The sequence below is a fragment of the Acipenser ruthenus genome, chromosome 11 (assembly GCF_902713425.1).
Source record: "Acipenser ruthenus chromosome 11, fAciRut3.2 maternal haplotype, whole genome shotgun sequence".
NCBI lineage: Eukaryota > Metazoa > Chordata > Actinopteri > Acipenseriformes > Acipenseridae > Acipenser > Acipenser ruthenus.
Window position 1 is genome coordinate 29,937,806 of NC_081199.1, and position 16,847 is coordinate 29,954,652.

The following is a 16,847-nucleotide window of genomic DNA, read 5'->3' on the forward strand; positions in this document are numbered from 1 at the left end:
GCAAATAACTCATGAGGTTGTTGTCGTGTGAATTGCAACATATGAATACCATATGGTTATATGAGATGCCATCTAACCAAACAATTCTCATCTCACGAGGTAGTGGGGTTATGCTATTCTAGATATGCTACATTTTTGCAAAAGGTATGGCTCAGGACTTCCACAATATTCTTTCTACTGAAAACATAGCCAATTATGTCCTAGTGCTCTCTATCAAGTGAGCCCTGGTAAGGATAACCCAAGATCATTCCATGAAATTCATAATACCAAATGAATCCAGTCAAGGTGGACCGGTGGAACTGGAGCTTCTATTCCTTATATGTCTTCTGTATTAGGGTTGTATTTACTTATGGGAGTTTGGGAAAAGTGAAAGTGATTTTAATTAGTTCTATAACAAAGAAGCTTCACTTAAACTGAAGAGAAAAATGTTCATTCAAAAATCCCAACTCCCAACGATAAAGGGTTGTTTATATATTACCCACTCCTGTTTACACAGAGCTTGTACAGAAGGGTCCTATAATGGCTCATGGCTCCTGTATTGCATTATCTCTACACTAATATTACAACATTGATATAATTGCAGGATGTTATTATTATTTGTTGTTAATCTAAGTGTCCATTCCAACCTGAACAACACGAATGCAATTCCTTTTGGCAAGCACACACACTACGGACTATAAAAAAGGTCCCTTGCTTGCCTGAATAAAATAAGCTACATTGATATGGAACGTGTATGTATGTGTGGGTGGAGGGCGACAGGAGGGGTCGGCGGTGGGTAAATGAGTCACGGATAAAAAAATAAATCTAATAGCAGCCATTCATTACGAATGGTATACTGCCAAAAAGTTTTACGCATCTATAGTGCAATCTGCAGCTGTATGCCCTGAGCGCGCGTGCCTGGATGGTAAATGCTCCCTCAATCAATCCTGGGTTGTGTAGCTCAATTCGCACGTGACGTCTTCAGCTGCTCAAGTCGTCCTGTTGATGAGGGTAATAAAAGCAACAGGAGAAAAGCGCTGTAACTTTAAAACTGCTGTAACATTTGAGCAGTGTAATGTAAAAATATCACACTGGGTACCTTTTTTTTCTTTCTTTTTTGTTTTCTTTAAGAAAACACGCTTCCCGTACTGTTTTCTTGCAGCAAATACTTCTAGGACATCAGGTGACAGTTTAAAACATGGAACAGATTTTTTTAAGTAAACCTTTTAGGTGGTCTGATATCATGAGGTTGGCGTGCGTTTGTTGTTTCGTTGGCTGTGCGGGTTGCTACAATTTGGATGTGGAACATTCTATGGCTTTTCGCGGTCCCAATGGTTCTTTATTTGGATATTCAGTTTCATTGCACAGCCATGGAAATCAAAAATGGTAAGTTTAAACCTGAACAAGTAGTTTCATTGCTGTAAAATGAATGAGTGACAAAACTATTCTCAACATTCCCATTCAAAACATGCACCCACAGCACAGCACGAGACTTATAAAAGTTGTCTTGTGCAGTGTGCCATAGACGTTACACTAATTGCAGGTTGAATGCAGTAATCTACAGTCTGCGAATATATGGTATCGTTTTATTACATACTGTGTCTTGTTTTTTTATATGGGACATTTTGCCTAAAAAATAATGTTAATATATGGAACTTTTTGTCACGCTTATGTCTAGCATACTCAGCCGTGTAATTGTTGTATCGCTGCTCTATTTTAATATATGTATAAAAAACAACAGCTTCCCGTTTAAAACAGATGGTAGTGCGAATCAAATAAAATACAGTAACTGCAGTAGCGTGGGTACAATAATGCTACAGTGTGTTCGGTGTTGTGCAGCAATGTCACCGTGCATTCAAAATGTATTCGTAATAATAATGGTTCAATCTGTGCCACTGAACTCATTTGAATCCATTTTTGTGCAAACTCAAGTCTGTCACGACTCACAAGCATCATTCTGTGTGTGTTAGGATCTTAGTGGGAGCTCCAGTGGCTAATTCAACTTTCAACCCTTCCATTGCAAATCCCGGTGCGGTTTACAGATGCAACATCAAAAACACGTCTGAGGACTGTGAGCAGCTATCAATGGGTTGGTATTGGATTTTGAAACTTTTGTATTACAAAACTTCATATTGATGTTATATTGGTTTTAACAAATTTGATCGATTTAAACATCTTTGGGTACCATAAACTATCCTCTTATCGAAGCACAAACCGGCACAAACGAATGATATATATGAGTAATCGTTTGTGCTGTTTGTCGGGGGGGCAACTTCACGGAGCCTATAAACTCTGGTTGTTTGGGAATGCCTGTTCATAGAAACTATATTTTTTTCTGCACTTCAGTTATTCACAGCATCATTTTACGACCTACCAAGCGCTGTATAAAACTCACCTAATGACTATTGCGTTAATGTGATGCACTTTCGTCTTTCTATGAACACAAAACATATGATTGCATTGCCCCTAGAATGTATTATTATTATTTATTTCTTAGCAGACGCCCTTATCCAGGGCGACTTACAATCGCAAGCAAATACAAATACATTCAAGTGTTACAATACAAGAAATACAATAATTTTTGTTCAAGTGTGACAAACCACAATTCAATAATACAGCAGATAAGTGATAGTTACATCAGGATATGATTAAATAGTGATAGTTACATCAGGATATGATTAAGTACAAAATACTACAGGTTAAACACTTGGCAGATTACAATATTCTGAAGTACAGGATTAAATAGGGTGCAGATAAGAGCAAAATAAAGCACATTTAAATGAAGGGTGATAGTGTCCCAGGATACAACAGAGGAGTTCTACAGGTGCTGTTTGAAGAGGTGAGTCTTAAGGAGGCGCCGGAATGTGGTCAGGGACTGGGCAGTCCTGACATCTGTAGGAAGGTCGTTCCACCACTGCGGAGCAAGGGTGGAGAAGGAGCGGGCTCGGGAGGCAGGGGAGCGTAGCGGAGGTAGAGCTAGTCTTCTAGTGCAGGCGGAGCGGAGAGGTCGAGTGGGGGTGTAGGGAGAGATGAGGGTCTGGAGGCAGCTAGGTGCAGTCTGGTCAAGGCATCTGTATGTTAACTTGTGCAAACCTTGGTAGACTGGATTTCCCAGCCTTTGTTGTTTCCATAGTAGGATAAACAAAGATCAAGTAGCCTATTGTACATCTGGTGTTCAGGACGGCATTACATGTTACACATGAAATATTATGAGAGAGAGAGAGAGAGAGAGAGAGAGAGAGAGAGAGAGAGAGAGAGAGAGAGAGAGAGAGAGAGAGAGAGAGAGAGAGAGAGAGAGAGAGAGAGAGAGAGAGAGAGAGAGAGAGAGAGAGAGAGAGAGAGAGAGAGAGAGAGAGAGAGAGAGAGAGAGAGAGAGAGAGAGAGAGAGAGAGAGAGAAAGAAGTTTACTGCCTTGCACCTTGTTCAAAAGTTCAGTGCTGGTAAATGGACCCCAGGTACATAGGGAGGCTTATAGGGAGTGAATGAACTAAGTTACGTGTCAGTAGTAGCTGTTGTGTAATATAAATATGATTGTTATAGAATCAAATATATAATTACAGTAGAGAGTCAATTATCAAATCTTTGATCAACCCTACTGGCAGCAGTGTGGAGTAGTGGTTAGGGCTGTGGGCTCTTGACCAGAGGGTCATGGGTTCAATCCCAGTTAGTTGCTGTTGTACCCTTGTACCCTTGAGCATGGTACTTTACCTAGATTGCTCCAGTAAAAATCCAACTGTATAAATGGGTAATTGTATGTAAAAAATAATGTGTAAAAAAATAATGCAATTGTATGTAAAAATAATGTGATATCTTGTAACAATTGTAAGTCGCCCTGGATGAGGGCGTCTGCTAATAAATAAATAATAATAATACTGTCTAATTATTATTCAGACCACCAAAACCTAAGATGGAGCATTGTGTGCTTTAAATTGTTGCAGTTAAGCAAATTAAAACAGTCACCTTGTTCTTGATTTTTCTTCTATTTCGTCAGTAAGGGATCGAGATCCTGTCTGTTAAGCAGCTAAGGACTTTTATTTTATTCATTTAAATTGCATGTTATTACAGTTCCTTAACAGCAAGTGTCCACATATCGGAAAATGTTACTGAATTTGTGACGTTTAATGATTCCTAAAGTTCTGTAATGTGTCAAAGTTGAACTGAATTGTATTCTTTGATCTTCAAAGTTTGTTATATGGTACATTTAATTACAGTATTTCATTACCTTAACTGTAGGTGTTAAAGTTTTACCAAATTGCTTTAATTTAATGATTTGTAAAGCTTTGTAATTTTGTATGCGTAATGTGATAGAATAGGTTACTATCTATATATCATCATTAGGTACTTGTGTACTAAGTACTTGTGTGTGTGTGTGTTAACTTTATTCTATACATTATTAAAGATACAGTAATTGTTATTAATACCTGTTCGATTATCAATACAAATCAATTATGCAAACTAGTATCGGCCCCAATTAGTTAATTGACTACTGTATTATGCATTTTTATCTTAATATAAAGTTTTGAATTATTTCGTTTTTTTTAACATATATGCAAGTACTGTGTGCATTTTCCCCCTTCATATAGCCTATACATATGTGACAGCCCCACATTCTATTAAAAGCCAATGTGTAATTAAACTGACAACTGGCCAAATTATAGCAGAAAGACCTCAAGAGGAAAATATGCTGAAATCTTAGGGAACAAAAGTTGTATGTCAGTTTTGTATGCCCTTGCTTTCCAGACGGGAAGATGATGTCACACCAATTCCCTTTATTTCATATAACAGGCATTATGGTTACCATGGTGACACAGAAATTCCAAAAGGAAATGCAAGGTCAGGGTTTAGGTTCAGGGAGGTCAAACACAGCCCTTATAAAACTACAAGTAAAATGTTTAATATTGTGCACAATAATAAAAGATAAGGGTGCTGTTAAGTATCTATGAAAAATATAAAAAGTGTGACTCTTGCTGTGTGTTTACCCCAGCTTATCCAAATGTGAAGCTTTGGAGCTTCAGAAAGAGTTTACTGCTTCAAAAAAGATGTCAAGTCAGATAGTGACTCTGCCAGCTAGGAGGGAGAAAAGTAAGGACAGACAGACTAAACAGTCTCTAGTTCAGGGTTTTCTAGGTGTCAGTCTCTGTTGTGTGCAGCTTCAACTTACTCTACAGATTTATCCTTTGAAGTACGGTATCATTGTGGCGGAGTGTCCTGCCCCTTTGTTTATCATTTATTTTATATTATGATTTATGTTTATATGACTTTATTGTTTTTGTATTTTAAAAAACCTCGTGAGGATGCGTGACTGATCAGCTAGTGATTTATTTAACTAGCTGACAGTCACGCATCCTTATTAAACTCGTGCAGACGGTGACCATCTCCCGAGTTAATTCATTGATTAATTGTTGCTAATCGGGAGATGGTCACTGTATATAAACCTGCAGCTCTCTACCCTCGGGGAGAGTGTCGGAGGCGAGACGTGCTTTGTGGAGAGAAAAACAATTGCTATATTTAAATATACTTGTTTCATTATTGTTTGTTTGGCCAACGTGCCCTTTTGTTTTGTGGTGTTTTGTGTTTGGTTTTAATCTTTTTGTTTTATTATTTAATAAAATAGCTGAGCGCCATAGCGCTCAGTTTCACTACCCCTTCTTTGTTTATGTGTTGCTCCTTCCTGGTCCATGATGTCATCACTGCAACCACTCTGCCACAATCACATACTCACCACATAACATGTTTAATATTAAGTTCTCTCAAGAGGTTTTTGCAGTTCTGCGTTTTCCTATGTTTTATTAATTTATTCCAGAAGCCAGCACTTCAATGCATTTAAGTGAAATCTATGTGAACATTCGGAATGGGAGTAAACATATGTGCCAAGGCTGGCATGACTTCCAAAATTATCATTTTTTTTCTGTTTTACAAAATCCTATACTCGAACAACCCTTTATAAAAGTTTTCCCCATGCTTTTGCCATGGCTTGCCATGTTTTTAAAGATCTTTTACCATAACCCTCTAGGCTTTACAATGCTTTCTGCTTTGACACTATGCTAGCATAAAACTGCATCACAACTAGGTACCAGTGATCTTAAGGCTCCATTCACAACTTTGTGTGAAAGTAACATGTTGTTTAATGGGCACACATTCAAACAAAAACAGACTGAGGTTTGATTGTCTTGTTTGGTGCACTTTTCTAATGCTACATATTGACACACCAAAAGGTGCTGCTGATACGTTCCAGACAAACTCATTTGCATATCAAATAGCAGGTCTAAATTAAAATGCAAAGCTGGGATGAGTTTTAAGAGTGTAAACCTTTCCTCTGCCTTGCTAATTGCTTCCTTTTTAACATCACATTAGAATAAAGTAAACTGTTACTGTGGAGGACTGAATCTTATTATTAAGCATCACTGTGGGCGGAGCTTTAATGTTTTTGTAAACCCACCTCGGGTGTCACCACTATTTCAACTGCTATATCTCTTAAACCAATTGAGATGAAGACTTCATACTTTAAATTTTATGGAAGACTCTACTTGTTCACTTTGACATGTGACCAGTAGGCATCCTACAATGACCTTCTATTGCCTATGTTATGGTCATGTGACTTTTTGGGGTTTCCAGGTGCTGTAGACCTAACACTGTTTATTTGCTTCACATCCAGTACATAACTGTATTCCATGATTCTTAAAGTCAAGGTCGATCATGGGTATTGCACAAGACAAATGACTATTTGAGATACTGCATTATAAATATAGTTTATTTGTTTCTTCTGTAGTGTTGCTTCCAGATCATATCACAAACATGACTGATTATATTTCAGGAAGTGAAAAGGAAGTCCCATGTGGGAGAACATGCCAAGCAGAGAGAGATAACCAGTGGTTTGGTGTTAGTTTATCCAGACAACCCCAAACTGATGGGTATATTGTGGTATGTAAATCTAAAGTGAAAAGAAAATTCTGTCTAATTTGTGTATAAAATAACCAAGTGTTTTCTTCTGTACAGGCTATACATACATCCATAACCATTAAACACTGAATTAAGAAATACTACAATAACTTAATACATTCAATGGCAATTGTGAAGATATTGAAAAAAAAACATTTTTAAAGGCTGTATATAGAGTGAACTCTTTTTTCTCCAATAGGCATGTGGACATCGCTGGAAAAACGTTTTTTACACGCATGGAGATCATCAAAATAAACTACCCCATGGTGTTTGTTACAAGATACAACCAGACTTAAACTCCAGCAGTCAGCCAATGACTCCATGTTATATAGGTAAGCATGGCTCTTTATGTATGGCAGTACTTGCAAACCTGGTGTCACAGCTCAGGTATGTAGAGATGGAACGAAAAGATGGCATCAAGAAGAAAGCAATTGGCTTCTCACTTTTTTATTTTCTCAAAAATAAAACATAGTCTGACAGCACAGTGGTGCAAGATACATCTGTTCAATCCTAGCAGTGCAGGCAATTGAAAAATTAATCAAGTAATCAATTTCCAGGTGGTTGCATTAATCTGAACAATTAAATTGGTTACACTGGCTAAACTATCCACATTCTCAGGGGCATAGTTTGGGTCTGTACATTCAAGATTCTGGGCAGGGAATATGCCAAATAAAACACATCACAGCTGTTTCTTTTAGTTTGTTACATACGACAGATGAATACATCCCTGTACCTGTTGTATACCTGGTTTATTGCGCAATATAATGATACTGTGTAACTGTAACAGGGCGAGGAGCCCTGTACAGTGTTTTGTTTATTAATTTTTAGAACGGGGTTTCCCACTCTGCCCCTGTGTTATTTTGTATTTGTTTTGTATTATTATTATTATTATTATTATTATTATCGTTATGATTTATTTATATATGATGGCGAAGCGCAGCAGGTTTTGTTATTGTTTTGGTATTTATAAAAATGTATTTACGGCGCAGCCGTGTGTTTTGTTTTAAAATACCTCGTGGGTGTTAAGAGCAAGAGCGGAGAGAGCGAGAGGAGCGAGAGAGAAACAAAACTTAAAAAGAAATACAGGATCAGTGAAGGCTACTGCCCAGCCTGACCGGTATTGTTTATTTTGTGTTTGAGATTTGTATTGTTTGAACTTTTATTTTGCTCTGTGAGCACTGTGTTTTCTGTTTAAATATTATTATTAATTTTTTTTTGTATCTGAATAAACGGCGTGCAGCGTCTCTTTGAACTGCAGTACTTCCTGGTGTCAGTTTTTTGGTTCCTGCTTCTGGCCTGATGTCACCACTCGTCCACCCTGTCACAGTAACATACAGATTTACATAGAAACAGCAGTGTAGTGAGGTCCACTTGTTGTATATTTAAAGGTACTAAATTATTTCTAAAAATATATGAATTGTCCTGCTTACATTAAGTATGGATGTCAATTTATTTTTTTTGTTTGTTTTATTTTCAGAAAACCAACGAAAATTTGGTGACAACTATGGCTCCTGTCAAGCTGGGATGTCTAATTTCCTAATGGAGGTATCATGCTTTTATTTCCTATTGTCTCCTTGTAGAAAAAGGGTCATATAGACCACAGTGTCTATTTTAATGAGCTATATAGCGGCAGCCCCTTTATTAACATCACTAAATGGTGGTAATACTTATAATTAATATGTTTAGATCACTAATGTAACTATGGGTTCTGATTTGTATGTTTTATTTAAAAAACATACTCAATGATTAAAAACATTTCTGGTTAAATCTTTTAAAAATAAAATCCCATAAAAAACCCATAAAATCAGAATCCCTTACATACCATTTAGTTGTTGAACATTATTTATTCGTAACTACAAACACAAAATCTGAATAAAACTTTAAAGAAAGATCTTAGCTATGCTTGAACTTTCTGCCTTCCACAGTGTTAAATATGCAACATTTTCTAACATTTAATGCATATTGTTTTGTAGGATTTGATTGTTATTGGAGCCCCTGGATCTTTTTACTGGACAGGTTCTGTTTTAGTGTATAACACATCCGACAACACGTTACATGCATACGTTGATGATGAAAACGTAGTCCTTTATGGAAGCTACCTAGGTAAGAATCTCTTGGTTTCTTTTTTTTTAAGTTATAAAAAATGGTGACGTCACAAGTTAAGGAATGGTCCAGTGGTCTTCCTGCAAAAATACACCACACAATGTAGCACAGTTCAGCACACAATGAAGCTCTCTTGAGAGTGGAGTGGGGCTTTTAGGGCAGGACAGGTCTGCTCACAGAGCTATGAGGGAAAGCTTCTACGCTATGGGCCCTAGTACATACGCTTGTCCCTGTTTATCTGTTTCTCTCTATAAATAATACTTCCATATTTCCATATATTTAGTGAATCACATTTTCAGTTCCCCTAAAATAAACCCCTAGAGCATGTGAAATACTGTTTGTGTATTCTTTGGTCTCAAAAGAAGCAATTTAGGTCATCCTTTGTACAAGCTATATAATAACAGGATGTGGATTTGTAGCTGTGTAGCTTGCTGTCACAGTTTGAACATATCTTGTTTTTCTTTTCTTTTTTAGGATATTCTGTTGGTGCTGGACACTTCATTCACCCCCAGGGCACTGAAGTTGTAGGAGGGGCACCCCAGCATGGGCAGACTGGTAAAGTAAGAATTCATTGTAATAATTCTTTCGGTAACAATTGTTGAGAAAATGAATGTACTCCACTTCCTTAGATTACAGTAATTGTGCTATGTTAACGTTGACAAACATAGCACAGACTCATTCAAGGATGTTAGCATTTGGCTGCAGTGCTTTGTGGCTTGTGATACTGATCTAAATAGAGCAAAAAATGGGTCATAAGCAGATGTGATGTCATTTAACATTGATTTGTTGCATACAATTTTACTCTACAAAGTAACATTTGACAGGAACTTGTTAAGTTCATATATGGTGTGAATTTGGTTATCAGCTGTTAGCTCTCCTTTACACCTGTATAAACAATTTTGCTCCATTGTAACTGTATACAACAATAAACAGCAGTGATCCTTTTATGCATAGTCTGATTTTATACTGTTGGTGCTTGTGAATACCACTTTTCAAAGCAGATGGACTCATACTTTGTACACACCGGATAATAGTGAACCTGACTGTGTCTCAAGTATTTGAGTATTCTGGATGTACTGAAATATTTGTTGATTACTGTGCTAGTCCCATGTACAGCAGGCTGGAAACCCGTTTCCAATGTACTGACAAATGTGCTCTTTTTCAGGCCTATATCTTTACATTTAAGTCCAAGTCTTTGTCAATAGTTTTTGAAGCAAGCGGCAAGAAGGTAAGAACCGTATATGTTTAATTTAATCTAGTTTGTTTTTTGTCTGTTTTGTTTTTACTAAAAATGTTAACGAGAAGTATTTTTTCTTCTATGCAGCTCGGTTCCTATTTTGGTTCTTCTGTCTGTGCTGTTGACCTCAATTCAGATGGGCTGTCTGACTTACTGGTTGGGGCTCCAATGTACAGCACTGTAAGGGAGGAAGGAAGAGTTTACATTTATATGAACTTGGGCAATGTAAGTAAAACACCTTTGTTGTGCTTTGTCTGTTCCTTTTACAATGCATGAAATATGTATGTGATTATAAAAAATAAAACATATAAAATATATAATTGCGCAGTGATTATGAAGGTTTAAATTATGGGTTTCCTGTAATAAAGGGTTTACTGTAAGGCAGCATACCTTAGCAAAGATCTAACCCCCAGAAGTCATACTTTAATGTAATGTGTGTCCAGTGTTTTTAAAATACCCCTGTTCAAGTATGTACAGAGTTCTCAGCCTACCGCAATTTTGAGGTTCATAATGCGTATTAAATGCTTGTTTTAAAAAAGGCATAAAAGGCAATGGTGTAAGAGTGTAATTATCCAGAACATGTTTTCATTAACATTTTCATTCATTTTAGTGTGTAGGTCACATCATAAATCTTAAAATCTAGATCATATATGATATAATTTACAGCAGCATTTTTTTTTTTAGTAATTTGGCTGGAGACAGCTTGATCCTATAAAGATGTTTTAGGAGATAAATGTTATTCTTTAAAATTACAACATTTATGACAAATTTGTGTTTTTCAAGGCTGATATGAAGGAGCTAGATTTTGAATTGGTGGGGAGTGACTCGTATTCAGCAAGGTTTGGAGAAACTATCACAAATCTAGGAGACATTGATGATGATGGTTTTCCAGGTAAGAAGCAGGCCTATACTGTACGCCACATTGAAGAAATATTTAACACTCTCAAAGCAGCTCTAAAGTGTTTCGTTAAATTCATTATTCTTGCAATATTTGTAGGGACTCGGATAATCTTACTAGATACTGGTATGTGCAGTAATTCATATATATTTGTTATTTTAAATATTAAACCTTAGCCATTTCATTGGAGGAATCAAGAAAAACAACATGGAAATCCAGTATTATATTATTTTGTTATATTAATTAAGCAATCTACTAAAAAGAAAAAAAATAACTGGATGTAGTTGTATAATGAAAACATAAAACTGCAGGTATCATATTTTAAGTGTTCTTTTTACCATTACCATTGAAGCTAGAATAAAGTTTTTTTTTAGTTTTTTTTTTTTATATATTTCATGGTTCCTTTAGGTTTAAGTTTGGCCTTTTTGTTCTTGATGTTGTTGAACTTCAATTTACCTAAAGTGCTGACCAGCACCTGAATGACAAATGCATGCAGCTTAATGAGAAGCGTTCTATGCTTTTTTAAAATGGCAATTAAAAAGGCATTTGCAACTAAGCATTTTTTTTACAATGTTTCACATGTTTACTTGAAATCAGGGTGGTGATTTATTTTTATTTAACTAAATCCCTTTCAGATGTTGCTATTGGGGCTCCCCAGGAAGAAGATCTACAGGGAGCTATTTACATCTACAATGGCAGGAAGAAAGGGATATCTCAGTCCTATTCCCAAGTAAGTTTTACAGTTGCCATATGTGCATTGAACAGTAAAAGCCTTGATGGGAATTTGCAAGGTTTTGTGCATCACATTCTGAGGTCAGGACTTCCTTTGTGTGTCAAACTATCTTCTATCCTGTGACAATCAGTGCATTCTGTACAAGGTTTTCTGTCACTGAATGGTTGACTTGAGATTTACAGGGCTTAGAAAGACAATCAGACTGAATTGCTGCTACAGCATTTTGGCAGTATTCTTTCAACACAATTAAGTGTGAACAGTCAGTAAAACTGGACCTACATCATTCGGCTACATCCTAAATATGTGCCCACAATGCATGTTGTGTTGTTGGTAGTGTAAGATGAATCGTAGGCATTGTAAACAAATTGATACGGATTTAGATTAAGGCATAGCAATTTAAATACATTTTATATTACATTTGAAATGCTAGGCAAATAACCTTTGTAAAAATATATATTAAAGTGTAGTAAAATCATGTAATTAAGGTGTGTAAAATCATGTAAAGTTTGGAAAAATAATGGGAAAAATATGGAAAAATACAGTGTAAGATGTAAATTAACTTAAGTTCAGTAGTTCAGGACAAACCTCCATGACACAGAATGATAATGAATGATATTTATTTGATTTTGGAGCATGGTACAAGGTGAAACAGCACTTTGTCAATTGATTTTTTTTACAGTTGACTGAAAGGTGATATGTAATATGTGCGTGTTTGTGTGTGTGTGTGTCCTCCTTCCCGAACTAAAGTTAGAAACTTACATTTAGGGGCAGCTTAAATATTGGTATCAAACTTAGTAGAATATGTCTCCGTTTTTCAGTGATTTACTAGGAAACATATCCTGTCCACAAAAATATACCCCAATTATAATGCGCTTGACTACTAATTGTTGTTTAGGACTTGAAATACAAAATGTTGCGTATAGAAAAGACAATGTACAGTGCTAAAATTTAAGCAGCAGTATTTTCTTTTGCATTTCAGAGAATAACTGGAAACATAAATGGCAATGTCTTCAAGATGTTTGGCCAATCTGTGTCTGGAGGCATTGATGTGGATGGCAATGGATACCCAGGTAACATAAGTGCTCTTTCAACCTTTAAAACTGTTAAAGAAACAGTAAACATGACGTACAGTACCCTAGATCATGGCTCATGCACACTAGTGAATTATTGATGTCTATCGCTATTGGTAGATTACCAGCAGTTAAGGAAGTGTTTCTCTAATCCCAGTGCTGCCAGTGGGAGGGGAGGGGGCACATCGGGGGAGGTGGTATTATAAGCTTATTAATTCATTTTCAAAAGCGCTTTACTTTTCTTAATTATGCACTCATGTTGTTTGGGGTTCTGTTCAGCCTGTGGGCTTTCAACCTCCCCTTACTCCTCTTCCAGTAAGAATTTTAAAGGCAAAATAGGTTGCAATTTGTGAAAGAAAATCAAAGCAGTAATAATATGAAACTAGTAAAAAAGTGGACTTCAGATATGAAATTCTTCACCTGTTTGTGATTACTTGTTTTGTAAACATTATCAGTATTATTTTCTATTGAGTCATATTAAGTGGGATTTCAGCTACCCAGAGTTTAAGTGACCAATACAGATGACCACACAGAGACAACAGACCACATACATGAATTCAGAGATGCCTTTTGTAACGGTTTGGAAGATTTGCTAAAAGTAATCCATATTAAAAGGTGAATTAATATTAAGGGGCTTATGACTGAAAGTGATTTCTTCTGGGTAATTGTGAATTTGTATTTTTCTACACAGATGTAGCAGTTGGTGCCTTTATGTCTGATTCTGCTGTAGTTCTGAGGTAAGACTGAGTCATTAGACTCAATTTAAATTAGACTAATTCTATACAGTATAAGGCTTGGCAGTGACCTTTGTGCACTCTATACTGTTTGAACATCACATACAAACAACATTCTGGTTACTTTAGACAAAACACCTATGTATGTAAACAGCCTAGAGCTTTACAATAAAATCCTATAACTGTATCTGTTTTGGATAGAGAACAATTTATCAATGCATTTCATGACATTGCTTGCAGCAGATTACAGAACCTGTAACGTGCAAAGTGGTAAACTGGTTCGTTTTTTAGAATGATGCCTTTAAGAACAATGATGCACAGTAGTTTACTAGATAAGCATGCTTCATTAAATGAACCTTTGTAAATTTCTTTTCAATTCACTCAAGGACACGGGTCGTGGTGATTGTAGAGGCCTCCTTGATTCTTCCTCCTTCTGTCAATCGCACCAAGCCTGAGTGTGTTGAAAATGGACAGCCCGCTGTCTGTATGAATATCACTCTGTGCTTTAAGATCAAAGGCAGGGACATTCCAGGGCACATAGGTAAGCTACTTAGTGTCTGAACTGAGATGCCAATTAGTTGTGCTTGCTACCTTAGGCATCCTGGAATTAAATGAGGGACTTTGACAGGGTGGAAAAATGGGCAGTTACAGGGCTCATTCCCTTCCTCTAACAGCCTAATCCCCTCATGAGAATGTGTGGAATTCTGTTAGAGACTGGGTCTTCAATCATTCAATTTATCAATTGCATAGCACTCCCAGTATAAATGCAGTTGACTGGAGTGTTTGGCTGGGAACAACAAAGCATTGGGTTGTGTCTGTGAACAGTGCAAAAACAGAAACACTGTCTGATAGCCACCAAACACAGCAATGCCTTTCATAAAGCCTGACAGAAGGAAGATAGTTTGTGTTTAAAAGCTTTTCTTTTTTGGCAGTTTAAGGTAATGTTATGCATTGAGGCAGGGCAAATCTAATTGATGTGGACTCCACCAGAGTCATTTTATTATTATTATTATTATTATTATTATTATTATAAATTTTTTTTTTTTTTTTTTTTTTTTTTTTTTTTTTAGTTTTTATTTATTTATTTATTTATTTATTTATTTATTTATTAGCAAACACCTTTATCCAGGGCGACTTACAGTTGTTACAAAAGATCACATTATAGACTATCCCATTACAGAATATCACATTACAGATAAGAGCAGTTGTAAAGTACAGTAAAATCAATAGAAAATAAGATCAAATTTAAATAAGAGCAAAATAAAGAATACAGTAAATAATTACATTGAAAAGTGAGTTCGATTAAGAGCAGTTAAACTTATAGTACAACTATTTGCTTATACGAGTAAAGTCCATTAAGAGCACATAGTATGTACGATAAACGGATAAGAATGATTTCAAAGTATTGTTAGTATATGATTAGTCTACAGAGGGGAAATCTGCCAAACACTGTGCAGCCATCTGTACCATCCTTTTATTATATTCTATACTGTTATGGTTGAAGGAGCAGACCACAAAGACTGACGTATAAGAAGAACACATTTGGTTAACAACATGACGATGAGTTAATTTTTATTTCATTGCTACAACTCTTCTTATTGTAACTCAGTATCCTTGCAGCTAGCACCAGAATGCAGGCAGTTGTTATCTACTGTGAACATACTGACTTGTGGGGGAATTCAGTTAAAACCTGGCTGAGTGTTCTGCTTCTTTTCTTAGTAAACAAGGGTAGTTTCCAACTGAACATTACACGGAGCATGCTTATTGAGAAAAGGTTTGAGAATTCAAGAAGGTATCTTGTGTCAGGTGTTTGTGTTGTTGGTTACTACTGGGAATCATAGTAACTAGAAAGAGGCAGCTATTGGTCAGCACGCTTTGGGAGATAGGTGTTGTGGTTTACAGGGTCAACTGATGGCTTACTGATTACGGTATACCATGCTTGTGTGCAATATGTCTGTAAATGGTTTCAGCTGTGTGACATACCACACATGGCAAGCAACTTCTTGCCTCAAGTGTAAGAGGCTCTAACTGATTAACAATATAAGCTTTTTGTGCAAATGTGCAGTTCTGGAAATACACAGTAGATGGTGACGTTGGTGAGCTGTGGCGAAAGGGGTGCTTGATAAAAGGTTGAAAAAATTGATATTATTACTTTTAATGTATTTTTTAAATATTAATAATGCATCAAAGGTAAAAACCAAAACCTGCCCTGAAAAGGGTTGTTCAAAGCTGCTTTTAAAAACAAAAGGATTTATTGGTAAGCCTTTCACTTATTTGTCATTTTAGGTACCGGTAATCTTTATATATATATATATATATATATATATATATATATATATATATATATATATATATATATATATAAATATAATATAATATAATATATATATATATATATATATATATATAATATATATATATATATATATATATATATATATATATATATATATATATATATAATATATACTATTGCACAGTGCTCTGTGGTAGAGGGATATACTTTGGAAATTGAATTAAACCTTTTAATACAGAATCAAAAAATCTTGAAGCAGTTGGCATACATCCAGCATGCTACTACATAACTAGAAAGTTATTATGGGGTGATGTAAGGATACTCGCAAAGTGATTTGCGGGTGCAAAACCCCCATAATACTGCCTTAAATCGTGTTAGCAGCCATAAAGTCTGATTGTACCTGCCACTAAAAATGCGGCATATGTAAAGAATGGTGTTCATCAGGCGTTCTGCACCCGCTATCAAATTTGCACTTTGCCATCATTAATCCATTAATTATATTGAAATGCATTCAGATGAAGAAAAGAGTATGGAATTGGGCGGGATCTGGATACTAAGTGGGCGCAAACATTATAATGTGATGTAAGGATTTTGCCTTGCACTTAGGCAATTGCTGACCCTCCAAAAACTTTACACCTCTTCTTACAAGCTGCAGCCATTGTAGAAATGAGTGACTAAGAGCTGTATAAAACCACACACCGGCAGAGACCTGTCATTGGCTTCAGGATTGATGCTGTGGTACACTTCCTGATGTGGCAACACTTGACTCTTGTTGAGGAGTAACAGGAGCACGTTCAGAGAAGGGCAATACGAAGAAGACCCTGCATATTCAATTCCAGGGTCACTTTGTTTGGGATG

General features: G+C 36.1%; 1 protein-coding gene across 3 annotated transcripts in view; it reads left to right on the forward strand.

Annotated features, from left to right (window-relative positions):
- Nucleotides 1-924: 924 nt before the first annotated feature.
- LOC117426976 (integrin alpha-4-like) overlaps nt 925-16,847 on the forward strand; it is a 32,970-nt gene continuing 17,047 nt past the window's right edge. For 2 of the 3 annotated variants that reach the window (XM_034045262.3, XM_059033624.1), the window contains exons 1-14: nt 925-1,365; nt 1,950-2,068; nt 6,794-6,900; nt 7,118-7,250; nt 8,396-8,463; nt 8,892-9,021; nt 9,496-9,581; nt 10,187-10,249; nt 10,346-10,483; nt 11,042-11,150; nt 11,792-11,886; nt 12,869-12,959; nt 13,651-13,696; nt 14,080-14,234. In XM_034045262.3, coding sequence (XP_033901153.3) covers nt 1,178-1,365; nt 1,950-2,068; nt 6,794-6,900; nt 7,118-7,250; nt 8,396-8,463; nt 8,892-9,021; nt 9,496-9,581; nt 10,187-10,249; nt 10,346-10,483; nt 11,042-11,150; nt 11,792-11,886; nt 12,869-12,959; nt 13,651-13,696; nt 14,080-14,234 — 1,528 coding nt within the window. In that variant the 5' untranslated portion in view covers nt 925-1,177. The remainder of the gene's footprint in view (nt 1,366-1,949; nt 2,069-6,793; nt 6,901-7,117; nt 7,251-8,395; nt 8,464-8,891; nt 9,022-9,495; nt 9,582-10,186; nt 10,250-10,345; nt 10,484-11,041; nt 11,151-11,791; nt 11,887-12,868; nt 12,960-13,650; nt 13,697-14,079; nt 14,235-16,847) is intronic. The other variant, XM_059033625.1, reaches the window with a different exon arrangement.